The sequence below is a fragment of the Dendrobates tinctorius genome, unplaced genomic scaffold (assembly GCF_039654945.1).
Source record: "Dendrobates tinctorius isolate UK_male_01 unplaced genomic scaffold, ASM3965494v1 ptg000003l, whole genome shotgun sequence".
Taxonomy (NCBI): Eukaryota; Metazoa; Chordata; class Amphibia; order Anura; family Dendrobatidae; genus Dendrobates; species Dendrobates tinctorius.
In genome coordinates this window covers 85,673,018-85,687,564 of record NW_027361671.1, presented here as the reverse complement: position 1 = coordinate 85,687,564, position 14,547 = coordinate 85,673,018, and the positions used below count along the sequence as shown (strand labels likewise).

Below are 14,547 nucleotides of genomic sequence, written 5' to 3'. Positions count from 1 at the left end.
TGCATATTTCCCAGAGGAGCATGTTAGGCGTCGGGGTCCTGTCGCTGCACAGCGGGAATACCGAGCCTTGCTTCCGGCGGTCTCCCATTCCTCTCCAGCCGCAGAGGAGGTTGCTCAGCAGGCTCGTCGGTCCCGGCGCTCTGCCCAGACTAGCTCCGTGGGTTTGGTTGCTGCTGCCACCTCTGGCCCAACTACAGCAATGCATGCTGGTCAGCAGCGAGTCTCTCCAGGGACTAAGTCCTCCTGTCGGTTCACTGAGCATGCCCATGGAGTGATTTCCCATTGGACATCGAAGGTCACGTGCTCAGGTCCTTCTCCAGCTCGGATTGGTCCATCCAAAAAGCCAGGAAGGTCCCAGAAGCACGCGGCTATAAAAGGTTCGCTTGGCCGCTCGGCCATGCGCTAGTATAGACTGCATTATCGGACTATGAGGAGTGAGTGTTGTATGCATGTATGAATGTCTCTGGTGAATGACTCATTCAGAAACCCCTACCCTTGGTATGCATGTGTTGTGCAGCCTAGCCTGTTAAGCGCCCAGGCTTAGGTGAAGGTAGGACAGAGTCTGAGACAGGCATCAGTCTCCATCAGTGACTCGGCACGCCTCAGTGCAAGTGCTCTACACTCCGTAGTCAGCATCTATAGCGGTGTCCGCAGTAGCGACGCCGCGCGCCCAGAAGGCCTAGAGGGACTCTGACCCCGTGTCCTTGGGGTAGAGTCCTGTGGCCACTTTCAGTGCGCTCATTGGCCGGGCTCTGTGAGCTAAACAGGCTCCAGCATTTATGTTCAGCGGTAGTGCGGCTCTGTGAGTTAACAGAATTAGCTCCTGTTCACAATGGGTGACGTAACCCACGTGTGACCTTTCCACACCGCTTTATACTTCCGCCATTACCTAGCAGCAGTGTACCACCTCTGCATGGTGGACCCCGGGCTGTGAACGCACCTACTATTATTTTATAATTTGGTGCGTTCCGCCAGCTCTAACAGAACATTGCGGCTCTAAGTCTCCTCATCTCGGCATGCTTAACATGTCACTCTCAGCAAGGAAAAGCGATACTTCTTGGATCCCGGTCAGACGCCTCTCACACAGCCAAACCTGATCTCACACTTTGCACTGACGAGGGGTAGTTTCCTGAAACACAGTGTCTGCAAATTGAGATTCTGGTTTAGGCTTTTCTCCTATGTCATGTGACAAGGCTTGTTAAAGGGTCGACATTGACTTTTAGGATTGCTACCTCCAATAGGTGGCACTAAAGTTCTAGTCCTCTTCGTCTCTGAAGAAACAATTAACAACAAATTTGCAAATGCTGGTTTGGTTGGAGGGCATGGAGGACCTGTCAGCTTCCCTTTTACCCCAAAGCTTCCGGACTGGCCAGAGTCCACAGGAGTAAAAGTGGGCTACTTAGTATAGGTCTGGGTCTATCAAGCAAGATGATCATTACTGGATGCTGAAGCCACCTTCTTTTACTTAGGTTCACTTGCATGTCCTCTGATAATACTAGATATAATATTATACTGTCCAAATAGCCTCTAGGAATGAAAAATACATGGAAGACCACTTACATTTATGTCCCATATAGTCTAAAGCAATATCTACAAGTACAGACTCCTCTTGGCTCCTACTCTCCTTATCCGGCACACGAGGAGACACTTTACTGCGCTGTAAATCTGGGACATTGCTATAGCAACTGTTCTTTCATGTACTTAAGCGTTTTGAAATTTTCCAAGCCCATTAAGTATTGTGCTAGACGACTAACCGTTCTGATTCATGGAATTGGGTAAAAACAGTTGTGAAATATTGTAAATTCTGTTCTCTAAAAATAACACGTTCACCTTGAGACATTAAATTTTCTGAAGAAGACTTCATTTCTTATAAAAAGAGTAAAGTTTTCAGCTTCATTCAGTGGTATTTTGCTATGGAAAGAAAAACAAGGATGAAATTTACATTGTTGATTTTACATTTACTGTGTGTTAATATATTTAAAATTCATATAAAAGCACAAGTTTATTTTAGTAAAGGCGTACTCCAGCCTGGATACTGTGGGAGATAATGTAAGATTAGTGCCGCTCTAGCCAATGGACATGGATCTTTGCCCCCCAATTGTAGAAAGCAATAATTTGAATATAGTTGCTCTTGCATTCACATTCTAAAAAGTTATAGAAACAGCAAACAGCCAGAAATCCCCTTTATTATACTCTAATTTGTGTAATAGAGTTGGAGAATGTTCTCCTGCATTTCATCTCCCAAAGCAAATCACTAAAGTTATGGTGCTAGCCTGTACAATGCTGGAACCTCACCTTGAGAAGGTGACTGGTAAAATTACAATACAAGTTTTAAAGAATATAAATGTGTGTCTGCTCTGGGATATCCTCAATATATCACGCTGAATTACCCCTAAGTTAAAATATATAAAATATAATATAAATGGTAGAACTACAAAGTTATGTGAAAATGTAAAAATATAAATATGTAAAAGAGGTGTTTATGTGAGGATAAGAATTATGGAACAAGAAGCAATAAAATAAGAAGGACCCATTGGAGATTTACCTCAGATGCAGCCAGTACAGGATATGAAGACTTGCATTGAAGAAGGAGGATATTTCCTCTGATGTAGCGTACTGAGCTCCTCTTGAGGACAAGACAGGGTTAAATCTCCAACACACAGGCAGCTGCTCTGTCCGGGCCGGTGACGCTCCACGCTGAGAACCACGCTAGCCCACCAAGGGAATGTGAGCGTCTGTCACCGGCCGGGAAAGAGCCTCAGCAGCTGCCTGTGTGTTGGAGAGTTAACCCTGTCTTGTCCTCAAGAGGAACTCAGTACGCTACATCAGAGGAAATATCCTCCTTCTTCAATGCAAGTGTTCATATCCTGTACTGGCTGCATCTGAGGTAAATCTCCAACGGGTCCTTCTTATTTTACTGCTTCTTGTTCCACAATTCTTATCCTCACATAATCGCCTCTTTTACATATTTATATTTTAACATTTTCTCATAACTTTGTAGTTCTACCATTTATATTATATTTTATATATTTTAACTTAGGGGTAATTCAGCGTGATATATTGAGGATATCTCAGCGCAGACACACATTTATGTTTATTACTCATTTTTACAACATTGTGGTGTGTTGTTCTGTTTTGCGGCGGGCACTCCTCCATTAGTACTAGCGCCCCCAAACATACATTCGATTTGCAAGTTTTAAAGAATGCATTAAGGTAAGTGTTCTTCAACTAGCAGAATGCACTTGTCTTGCTTTTTGGGGGCTAAATGGTATATAAATATCATAGTGTCCTGTTGGGGTGATAGGATAGCATGATTTGAACTGTAAATGCCCATCTCAAAATGTTATACAATCATAGCATAGCGCTTGGACTTGCTACTCTAATGGGCCAGGGCTCAGAGGTTGCTCACCTGGCTCCATTGCCAGGCTCGGAGTCTCATTTTGCCATTGGCTGGATCCCTCTGCTCTTGTGCGCATCAGGTTATAATGGTAACCTGGAGCACATCTCCAATGTCACCCCCCTAGGTCATTTAAGGTTGTCTCAGGTGGCTGCACGTTACCTGTGTATTCAAGTAGTAAAGCATACACTGTTTACTAAATACTAGGACTCCTATCCACTTGTCTATCCCAGATCTGCCATATCGCTTGGTTCTCAAAAACATCCTCTAAAGTGTGTCTTCTAACAAACTTTTCTCTGCTAATCCGCACACTTGGCACTGCTTTATAAAGGTGGCTTTCTGCATATAAATTCTTGGCTTCACTGTTTGCAAGTGCCGTCCACATACTAGACTCGTTTGTATACATACTAGGTGCCCGTCTGCATACTCGACTCTACTGTTCCAATGTGCTATATCCACAATTGGCTTTGCTATTTCAAGGTGCCTGTTTGCATACTTGGCTCTTGTGTTCCAAGGTTTTGTCCGCACACTCGGCTCAACTGTATCGACATACCTGACTACATATCCTGCTTCACTCTTCCACAGGCTGTCCAGCATTCCAGGTCAACTGTTCCAGATGCTATCAAGGGTATCCATATCCACTGTTCCATGATGCTTCTGGTGCAGAACTGCTAACTCAGCTATTCTGTTCCACATTCCATCCAGCTTATCGAGGTCTGCTGCATCTCGCTGCACTAATGTTTCTTGTCCATGCTGCTCATGCAGACCAACACCTTAATGAATCCACATCACCAGGTGAGACATAATAACAGGACACATTGAGGGTGGCTGGATGCTCCAGTGCAGGCAAAAAGTAACTCCTTCCACTACTGGGTTTAAATTCTCCTGTTTTTTGTTTTCTTTTACACTATGTTGTATCAAGTTAACATGATGACTGATGTAAGTGAAAGTTGACAGATCCAGCCCATTAGTAATAGTTGAACTTGGGTCTGTGCAGTTTAATCTATTTTAAATTAGGATTTTTATGTTAAAAATGACAGTGTTGGGGACTTGTACATTTTATATACGGTAAGTTACAGGGTTTGTCGCATGGTCTCACTTCAGGAGTACACTGCTCCTCTGCCTCCCGGCTTGCTGGGTGAAAGTGAACTTTCTGATTGACAGTTTGGATTAGCGGGATGGCTGCACTGCTGGCCTAAACTGTGCTCCCTCCTATGCTGCAACTAAAGGCACTTTTGACTTGGCAGCATCAAAAAGGAGCATGCAAGCCCTATTGGAAAAAGTAAGCATTGTGCTTGCTGGCCTAAGAGAACAGCCATTACTGCATGCAGTGGTAGCCTTTAACCTAGGCATTGAGTCTCAAAACTAAAAAATTAAAAATCCCTTTGTTCCTGAAAATTTGTTACCATTTTACCCATTTAAGATAATGAGACAACTCCTTTAAATTGCAAAGACAACATTTACGGGATGAATTTTAGCGGGCACTTTTTTTTTAATGCTTTCCTTCTCTTTATGATCATCTTCTGGTATTTGCTTCAAAATTTGCACTAAAAATGACATACTTTAACGCAAACCAAGCAAAGGCCCCTGATGGCTATACCACGAGTACTAATACAATGGCTGCATATATAAAATTCTGGACAATTCCTGCCTTTAGAGCCATGACGTAGACACTATGGTTATAGAACTTGTGCTGATATTAAAACCAATTAAGAAGCAAAAACATAACTAGAAATATATAGTAAGATGAATTACCCGAGGTGGGCCGGATTCTCAACAGGACACCAACCATATATCTCACATGTCCAATTCGTTTTATCACACTTTCCTGTTTTTATACCTGCAAGGAAACAGACAAGAGAAGGACTTTTATGCTGTCTATGCTCCATGGGGGCTTTTCAGTATTATTCACACTAGATCAATTAGTCACATGTGTTATTTTGTGGTAACAGTCTGTTTGAAACTACTAAATGGGCTAATGAGCACATAAATTAGCAAGTTGGTATAACTAAAACTACCCCTTTGGCTTGAAGTGTGGTCAGAATTGCAGTAGAAAGTTTTAGTTAGAATAGTCACCACACTAAGAAATATAACAATAGTTGATGATTCAGAAGATAGCACTTCACAAAATAGATGGCATCATGAGAAAAGAAGATTATGTGGCAATACTGAAGCAACATCTCAAGACATCAGCCAAGAAGTTAAAGCTTGGGCTAAAATGGCTCTTCCAAATGGACAATGACCCGAAGCATACTACCAAAATGGTAACAAAGTGGCTTAAGGATAACAAAGTGAATGTTTTGGAGTGGCCATCACAGAGCCCTGATCTCAATCCTATTTAAAATGTATGGGCAAAGCTGAAAAGGCCGATGCGAGCAAGGCGACCCTCACACCTGGATCAGTTACACCAGTTTTGTCAGGAGGAATGAGACCAAATTCCGACCAACTGTTGTGAGAAGCTTGTGGAAGGATATCCCAAATGTTTGATCCAAGTCATTCAGTTTAAGGGCAATGGTACTTAATACTAATGAAATGTATGTAAACTTTTGACTTTGCAGTAACTAATAAAAATACCATAAAACATTCTGTCTCTCATTATTCTGGCATTTGGCAAATATTAATAATTATGGTAATCCTAATTGACCTAAAACGGGAAAGGTTTATTCTGATTTCATGTCAGATATTGAGAAAAACATGAATATGTGTCTTTCTATATAGTGTATGTAAACATCCATGATTGGAGAGCATCTCTGGGTAAAGTTTCAAAATTTTTTGTAGATAGCAATCCAAAGAAACGCAATATCTCCCTGAATTAAGGATATTTAAAAGAAAAATCTTAAATAATATTATATTCAGGTATGGTATGTATAAAATGCTTGAAGGAGGTTTGGTAAGATGACTGCCATATTGTTGCTCTAGGACGTTCCGGAGGGACAATAGGATTTGGTAACATCTCGTATCAGTGTCAGACCGCAGGAGAAGCAACAAGTATTGAAGATCTGTCCAATTCGTAGGACATATTTGGATTTTGTTCCTTTTATTCTATACTGTTTTGCTTTTAGGCACTGCACTATTTTGGTATATTAAATATAAAATTTAATACGTTTGTTCCTTGCTGGTCTAAATGTACCCACAATTCCCGAAGAGGGCAAGAATTACTTGGTGAGGTTACACTATGCTATTAGCTCCATAGGACTCCAGATGTAAACAATTTTAGGAGCTGCACTTTTCAGCCCGGATCCGTGCTTAGCAATCACTGCCAAGTACAGCTCCAATTCAAGAGAATAGAATCAGAACTTCAGCACCCGGGCAGAGGCTGCTTCAAAATGAATGGAGCTGCACAATAGAGCTTTATAAACTAGAAGAAGAAAAACAAACTAATTTACCATTTCCACTAATTACAGGCTCCCCTTCAGTGCAGTTTAAGTCTTCACTACATCTGCCATCTAAAATTGTTGGACTCTAAATTAAAAAAACAAAACAAAAACACAGTGGACAACTTAACTGCAATATCACATCACAACCAGATCAGCACTTAAAATTCTTGATCATAATATAGTAAAACATTCCGCATACATGCAATTATTTGATTTTCTGGCAGTAAAAAAAAAAGTAGGTGCCGCGGAAAAGACAGCTAATTTTATTTTCCAGAACTATCTCTGTACAAAGTGATCACATTTTCAATCTCATCACAATATTGTAAAATTTCCAAGTAGTTTGATATCGTGTAGAAATATTCATTTACTGAAGCAAATAAAGACACCCCAATGCTGGTCATACATATAAGATGAATGATTTAGAAAATTTCAGAACCTACTGATTTCAGTGGGATCAGCTGAAGTCTATGGGGGTCTCCCAACTCTTCCCCAGAAAACGAGAAGAATGGGGCATGTTGAATCACAATGCCTGACCTTCTATTCCCAAGATAGAGAAGTTGCTTGGCTGAACGGGCATTTTAATGGGAAGAATCAGGAAAGATACAAATCCTTTAGGTCGACAACTATCTGATGGGTACGGCTACCATTAGTCTTACAGAATTAATTTAATCTTCTGGACTGTAAAGTACAACAAAAAGATTTGTCTTACCTCTGGGCACAAGCCCAAAACTTGTCCTGGTGTTGAAACAAAATTTGTAACCAAAAATAGGACATTTTCTCCCTGTAATACAAAGTTAATCATACATATGTCATATTTTATTAGTTTTGTTGATATTAAAAACTTATGACTAAGAGAGCATAGATGTTTCCATAACATGATTTAACAATATTCCTGAGAGGTCAAATATTTTACTTTACATAAGTATATAGAAATATGAAAAAACTAGAATCCCAGAAATGATTGTGGAGTTACTATGTGACCTTTTATTGTGGATTGTTTTACTTCAACATTATGCTGAAATTATATGCAAATGGGGCTAAAAGACTATGGTAGATCTGAGGCCTCTGTCACTCCAGCTCTATTCCCCTTCCAGTACCACCTCCTCCTGCTTGACTGAAAACTCCATTGCCTAAAGTCACACACCACAGAGGCTGTTATTTAATTAAGAAGAGGCGACTCTTAGCAGATAAAAGAGCTGGAGTGACAGAGGTTTCCGATCTACAATAGTCTTCAGTCTCATTGAAGTATTCAAATACTGATTTCTCAGTGACAATACCATGTAAAGGTATTGTTGGATTTCTTTTTGAAATAGCTATGTGCTTATATAAAAAGTTTTGGGGGGGTGAAATCTTGCTGAGAGATTCCCTTTAAATGGACCATGGTTTGATGTTTGTTTAATATAACTCTCCTCTTTTTAACACCATGTGGCTTTTAGGTCCTACTTTCTTTCTTGATTAGTTACCTAAATTCTGTAGTAGTCAAAGTTATGATTTATATTCAAATACAGTTCCCTAGATCTGTAACATACGCTAAAGATCCATGTACACTACACGATTGTCGTAAATGACTGTTCCTAGTGTGAACAAGTGCTACTTTCACCCGACAAATGAGTAAAATGCTTGTTTTTCACTTGCTGCTGCGCAAAAGATGATTGTATGTACTAAATAGCTAAATCCTTGTCAAAACTAAAAACGACTTGGGTGTATTGGTGGACGGGAACCTCAACTCTTGTGACTGGTGCCAGGCAGCTGCAACCAAAGCAGATAACATCATAGAATGCATTAAAAGAGCCATAGATACCAATGACATGTTAGGTAATAGGTTGAACTTGATAGATTTGTGTCTTTTTTCAAACTTAAAACTATAAAACGAAGATATTAGGCAACTGAAGAATTAGCTAAAAAAAAACAAATCACATGTTATTTCAGAATTTATGAACTCACCTGAGATGGTTTCACGAAGTCTGCTACATCCCATAATCTTTCTTGAAATTCCCTAAAGTTTTTGGTCACAGATGTTCCTTTCATTTTAGTTATCACGGAGATGTGTGGATCATTGTCACTTTCTTGGTAGCCCTTTTTTATTAGAAACACCCACCTAAATCATACATTAGGAAAAAAGAAAAATAGTAAATGCAACCTTTCCACTCAAAAAGTAATATTTCATTATAAAACATCGCCTTATTATCCTCCTTAGAGGAGTTCCTCGGGAATTGAAAAAAAATAACTAAAGGAAATGTCACTATAAATATATTCCTAAATACATTTAATTACCATATCACAACTGTTTTGTCTAGGTAGGTAATCACTATAGAATTAAAATGGCCACTGTCTTCTTACACAGGCAGAAACCTGTCCTAGATTATTAGTATGAAAATAGAAACATTGTTCCAGCTCCTAAAATTAAAAATATCAAATTTTATTTACATAAAATTAAAAATACCTTTACCACTTGCAGCTCAGAAAAAGAGACAATGAACGCAGAATTGTTTCCTTTCCTCACAATAAATTCTGTGACGAGAAATTGATTTTTTTATTATATTTAATCAAAGCTTGAAAATTTGTATTTGTGGCGCTGGAACAACTTTTTTTTACTATTTTTGCACTTTTGTATATGTGTGGTCAGAACAAAGTTGCATGCACCTTGGAGATTTGAATATTTATAATGAGCTAGCTTTCCTGGTTTTGTATCTCAGAATATTAGGCCTGTGAGCATGTGCAGTAGGAAGTCCATCACCCTCCCTTCATGTGTGGAAAGATGTGTTCCCAGTGGATAGTCTAATACAGGAGATACCATGAATGATGAGGTAAGAAGAAGCTGCTCCAACTAATGTCCATCTTGTCTTTGTGATCTATTACTGGAGATACCCGGATGCTGAAGTAAGAAGACACTGCTCACACTGATGTCCACCCTGTCTATCTGATCTAATACTGGAGATCTCAGGGATGCTGAGGTAAGAAGAGGCTGTTCAAATGCTGTCTACTATTTTCCTTATCTAAAACTGGAGATAACAGAGTGCAGAGGTGAGAATAGGCTGCTAACACTGTTGTTCATTCTGTCTTTATTATCTAATACAGGAGACACCAAGGGATACAGAGATAACAAGAGGCTGCTCACACTGCTGTCCACACTGTCTTTATTATATAATATTGGAGATATCAGGAGTGCTGAGGTAAGAAGAGGCTGATCACACTGCTGTCTATTCTGTCTTTATTATCTAATGCTGGAGATACCAGAAGTACAGAGATAACAAGAGGCTGCTCACACTGCTGTCCACACTGTCTTTATTATATAATACTGGAGATATCAGGAGTGCTGAGGTAAAAAGAGGCCAATCACACTGCTGTCCATCTTGTCTTCCTGATCTAATACTGGAGATAAGAGGATTGGAGAGGTAAGAATAGGCTGCTAACACTGTTGTCCATTCTGTCTTTATTATGTAATACTGGAGATACCAGAGGTACAGAGATAAGAAGAGGCTGCTGACACTACGGTCTACCCAGTTTTTCTGATCGAATTATGGAGATACAAAGGCTTCTGAGGTAAAAAGAAGCTTGTCGCACTTCTGTCTACCATGTATATTTGACCTAATACTGGAGATACTAGAGTTCATCAAGTCGGAAGAGACTGCCCACACTGCTGTACACCCTGTCTTTCTGGTCTACTACTGATGCGCAGATTGTCTTTTCGAATGACATTATATCATATAGGTATCTTGAGGTCTCAGCAGTGGAGCTTGCTATTACATATGCTCACTAGCACCTGTACTAACGGTCTAAGACAAGTTTCCGTCAGAGGAACAAGGCAGTGGCAGTTTTAATCCTACAGTGATTACCTACCTAGGCAATAACTAAAAAGCTACTTAATAATTTATGCTGCATCCATTCTCCGTCCTGTCTCCATTCTTCTGAGTCCTCTCTCTGCACTTCCAAGTGTAGTCGTGTGACATGAGAAGAGAGTGACACACAGACACACACCAGCAGAATTCAGACAGTGCTCCCTCTTGGACTTGAGGAGGCATAACAGTGCACCAGACTCTTGGCCAGGGGCATGACTATCGCGGTCGCAGCTGCGACGGGGCCGGAGTGCTTAGGGGCCCGATCACAGAATTTTTGTAATTCGCCACCAAAGTTTAGCAAAAAGTCCTCAGATAATTCTAATTATGCAGCGGTCTATTTGGGAAGTATTAAAATCAACAAACATTCAAAAGTTTGTGATCATGAATGTAGAAAATGTACATATCTAAAAAAATAAAAGGAAAAACTTGCATTGTTTAATAAGATGGTGAAGCAGGTGTAATCAGTTCAGGAGTTTGTGAAACCAGACTCCGCAATCTTGTGGCCCCTCTCTGTCGTGCTATCCCGTGATACTGACACTCTGCTGTACACATCACACAGGATACAGTGAGACTTCTTCATACATCACGCCGGATGCAATGAGACTTCTTTATACAAGGGGTATATGTTTGTTTTTTTGTTACTCTCTGATAATCCATCAGGGTGTGAATAGTGCACAGTTTGTATATTTTATATTTTTGGTAATTGTTATAATAAAGGTAAAATTTTATCCCTTTGTCAGTGAGCGGTCTAATACTGGGGATAGTTCAACAAGAATTTCAATGAATTGTACATTATATAGGCCTCAACTCAGTAACTCACCCATACTCTGGAGATGAGTGAAAACTACATGCTGCAGTGTGCCTTCAGCAACCAATTCAACTCAGACTGTGGTTGTAGATTTACAATGGCGGGAGAGAGCAGGGATGAAGAGTAAACAAACTCAACCACAAAGAATGTCCTGATGCTGGCACTGCCTAGCACTGAACTTAATTTAGCATAGTGTGCTCCATGGTGGTGTTCAGTGCCAAATGATGCATGCATATGTGCACGACCACAGTACTTCTCTGCAGAAAAATTAAAAAGCCGGAAGCCACCCATGCAATTTAGCAGTGCGGCCCACCGGAAATATGCTCAGTTGGGCAGATGGCCAGTCTGGTACTGTTTGTGCCATACAACAGACCTCTCGTGGGCTTTTACGTTGGGCTGCATACAGTCATCCTGCAAGGGTCGCGGGTTGGACTCCCCCACTTTAAAGCCTCCTATTTCATATCCCTGATGTATGGATCCTTGATACGCTTATACAAACCTGTCCTTCAATGTTTCTCTGATTTCACAGAGACACTAGATACCATTGAGTGGCTCAAGGAGAGCCCACAGGTCTATAATATGATCCATAGGGATTCCTTGTGCTACTCACTGTATTGTTATTCTTCCATGGGCATCTTACAATATTTCATATATTTCACTAAATTAGGGCTGGCATAACACATGGATGAACACTAAGAATTTGTTTGCTTTTAATTCTCAGAGGTAGCCCCAAGTTTATCCCATTATAACCCTAGCGAATTAGAGAACAAAAAACACACACATAACAATACAGCTCCTTTTCCATATATGCATTTTTCAGTCTTCTAATGTAAGAACCTTTCTAAACCTCATTTTTTACAGAAAAGCACATTTACTCACCCAATAATATAGCACAGAACGCCAAGCTGCAGCAGACGATGAAACACGCCAATCTTCCGATTTTTAGTCAGGAGGTATTTCTCTGTCTTGTAATCTAGAACTGCTTCCAGAGCTTCTAGAGCTTCCATTACTGCTGCATAGACAGAATGACTTTGCTATTTCATCACATTACACTGGGTAGGAGAGACAGCTCTACGCTGCTGCATTTGATTTGATATCAGGTTACATGGTAGGACGCACAATTCTAAGGCTAACTTATAGGGTGGCTGCCCATATGGCGTTCTTTGAGATAAAAAAAGCCACTGGAGTTATTCATGCAGGAGCAAGAAGTATAAGTATCCTTAACTTGTTAGATTTTATATTTCATTTTTCATTAAGAATGGCAAAGAAACAAAGCTATTGAGTCAATGTAAATGCGCACAGTGCGTATTTGGTGCAAATTGTTCTGCATATTGTAGCTGCATTATAAAGTACAAGCTGGAATTGCTGATATAGCTGTGGAAACTGCAGAAAATCCACATAAAATCGGCTGGATGAGCAGATATCCTTAGGGTATGTTCATACTGTTTTTTGCTGCGTTTGTGAAGTGTAAACTGAGTAAAAATTCCACATTTTGAGGAGTTTTTATGAAGTTCTAGAGAGTTTCTGTTCAGCTTCTGCTCCTAAAACTCAGCAAAAAAACCTCAGGGTGCACACTCCCTTAGGCCAAGTACTGCCGTGCAAAAACGCAACGTGCTAAAATATACCATAGCAATCTGATCTGATTATTGCGTGTTTTCATTTGCTTTCCCCTTATTTTTAGTTGTTTTTGGTGTATATTTGACACAGCTTTTTTAATGCTTTTTTAGTGCAGGATCGCTGGGATTCTAAGCCACAATACTCTATTTACATATGGGTTTTTTTCTACTCAACAAATAAAAGAAAACAAGTTAAGGTTCTATTAAAAATCCCTGATTTTGACGCTTTTATCAATTTTGCAGGGAAATTAACATTTATTGGTTATTAGTTTTGGAGCAAAATATGTGAAATTTCCGCTAGCAGTTCAAATGGGTGTTTCTTCACAGTTTTCTTTGGGGGCATGTGCTTCTTACCCCCCTCCAAGACACTGCCAATCCCAGCTCAGCAGTTTATGAGTCTTCTCTGAGATGAAATCACACACCCTCAGAGAAGACCGTAAAGGGCCCATATTCTGTTCTTGCAATGGGGCCCTCTTCTGTCTATAAGAGCTTCTGCATGAGGCAAGTAGGTTTCAACTGTTTTAAAGTGGATTGGTCAACACATTTCTTAATTTAAAAAATATTCCGGACAAACATAAAGCCTATTTTCCGGAAAAAATTAAAGAGATCCAGAAAAGTAGTATTAAAATAACTAGTTTATTAAATATATTTTAAAAACAAAATAAATGCCCAAAAAGAGGTGCATAATACCCTAACAGCTATAATGCATGAACAGGTATAGCACAATAATGAGTCATATAATGCCCTAACATCAAGGATGTATGTGAAAGTATATGCACACTATAAAGAGTAGAAATATCTAAATGGACATCACTAAAACTTCAACTAGTTGAAAAAACCTAAATGGCACAGTGCATATAAATACTTAAATATAGCAGCAACATGACAATAAAGTCTAAGTCTGACAATCCTGAACGGCACAATGCATATGAATGGTTAAATGTAACAGAAATATCTAAATGGACACAACTAAAACTTCAACCAGTTGAAAAAACCTAAATGGCACAGTGCATATAAATAGTTAAATATAGCAGCAACATGACAATAAAGGGGGCGGAAGAAGCTTGTTGCGAAACGCGCGTTGGGGTGGAGAAGGCTGCGGCACCCACAGCTATTTGTGCTTATAGTGATCAGGTATTGTTATTTTTTTGCACTATCTTTCTTATATCACTTCTTTAATGACCTACTTTAGAGCGGTTCATTTTGGATGGATTGCTATAGGGATTTAGACGATATTGTTATGTTGCTGTTACATTTAACCATTCATATGTATTGTGCCGTTCAGGATTGTCAGACTTTGACTTTATTGTCATGTTGCTGCTATATTTAACTATTTATTTGCACTGTGCCATTTAGGTTTTTTCAACTGGTTGAAATTTTAGTGGTGTCCATTTAGATATTTCTGTTACATTTAACCATTCATATGCATTGTGCCGTTCAGGATTGTCAGACTTAGACTTTATTGTCATGTTGCTGCTATATTTAACTATTTATATGCACTGTGCCATTT

At 39.7% G+C, this 14,547-nt stretch overlaps 1 protein-coding gene and 1 long non-coding RNA gene across 2 annotated transcripts in view; one reads left to right on the top strand and one right to left on the bottom strand.

The window, feature by feature from the left end:
* P2RX6 (purinergic receptor P2X 6) overlaps positions 1-12,464 on the bottom strand; it is a 54,241-nt gene extending 41,777 nt beyond the window's left edge. Inside the window, 6 exon segments of the mRNA XM_073558343.1 lie at positions 1,831-1,911; positions 5,153-5,237; positions 6,784-6,859; positions 7,484-7,555; positions 8,719-8,872; positions 12,301-12,464. Of these exon segments, the coding sequence (XP_073414444.1) occupies positions 1,831-1,911; positions 5,153-5,237; positions 6,784-6,859; positions 7,484-7,555; positions 8,719-8,872; positions 12,301-12,464 (632 nt within the window).
* LOC141069045 (uncharacterized) lies at positions 2,689-14,336 on the top strand. Its single transcript, XR_012226502.1, has 4 exons — positions 2,689-2,887; positions 3,983-4,192; positions 9,471-9,728; positions 9,853-14,336. It is a non-coding gene; the product is annotated as an uncharacterized lncRNA (long non-coding RNA).
* Positions 14,337-14,547: the final 211 nt, after the last annotated feature.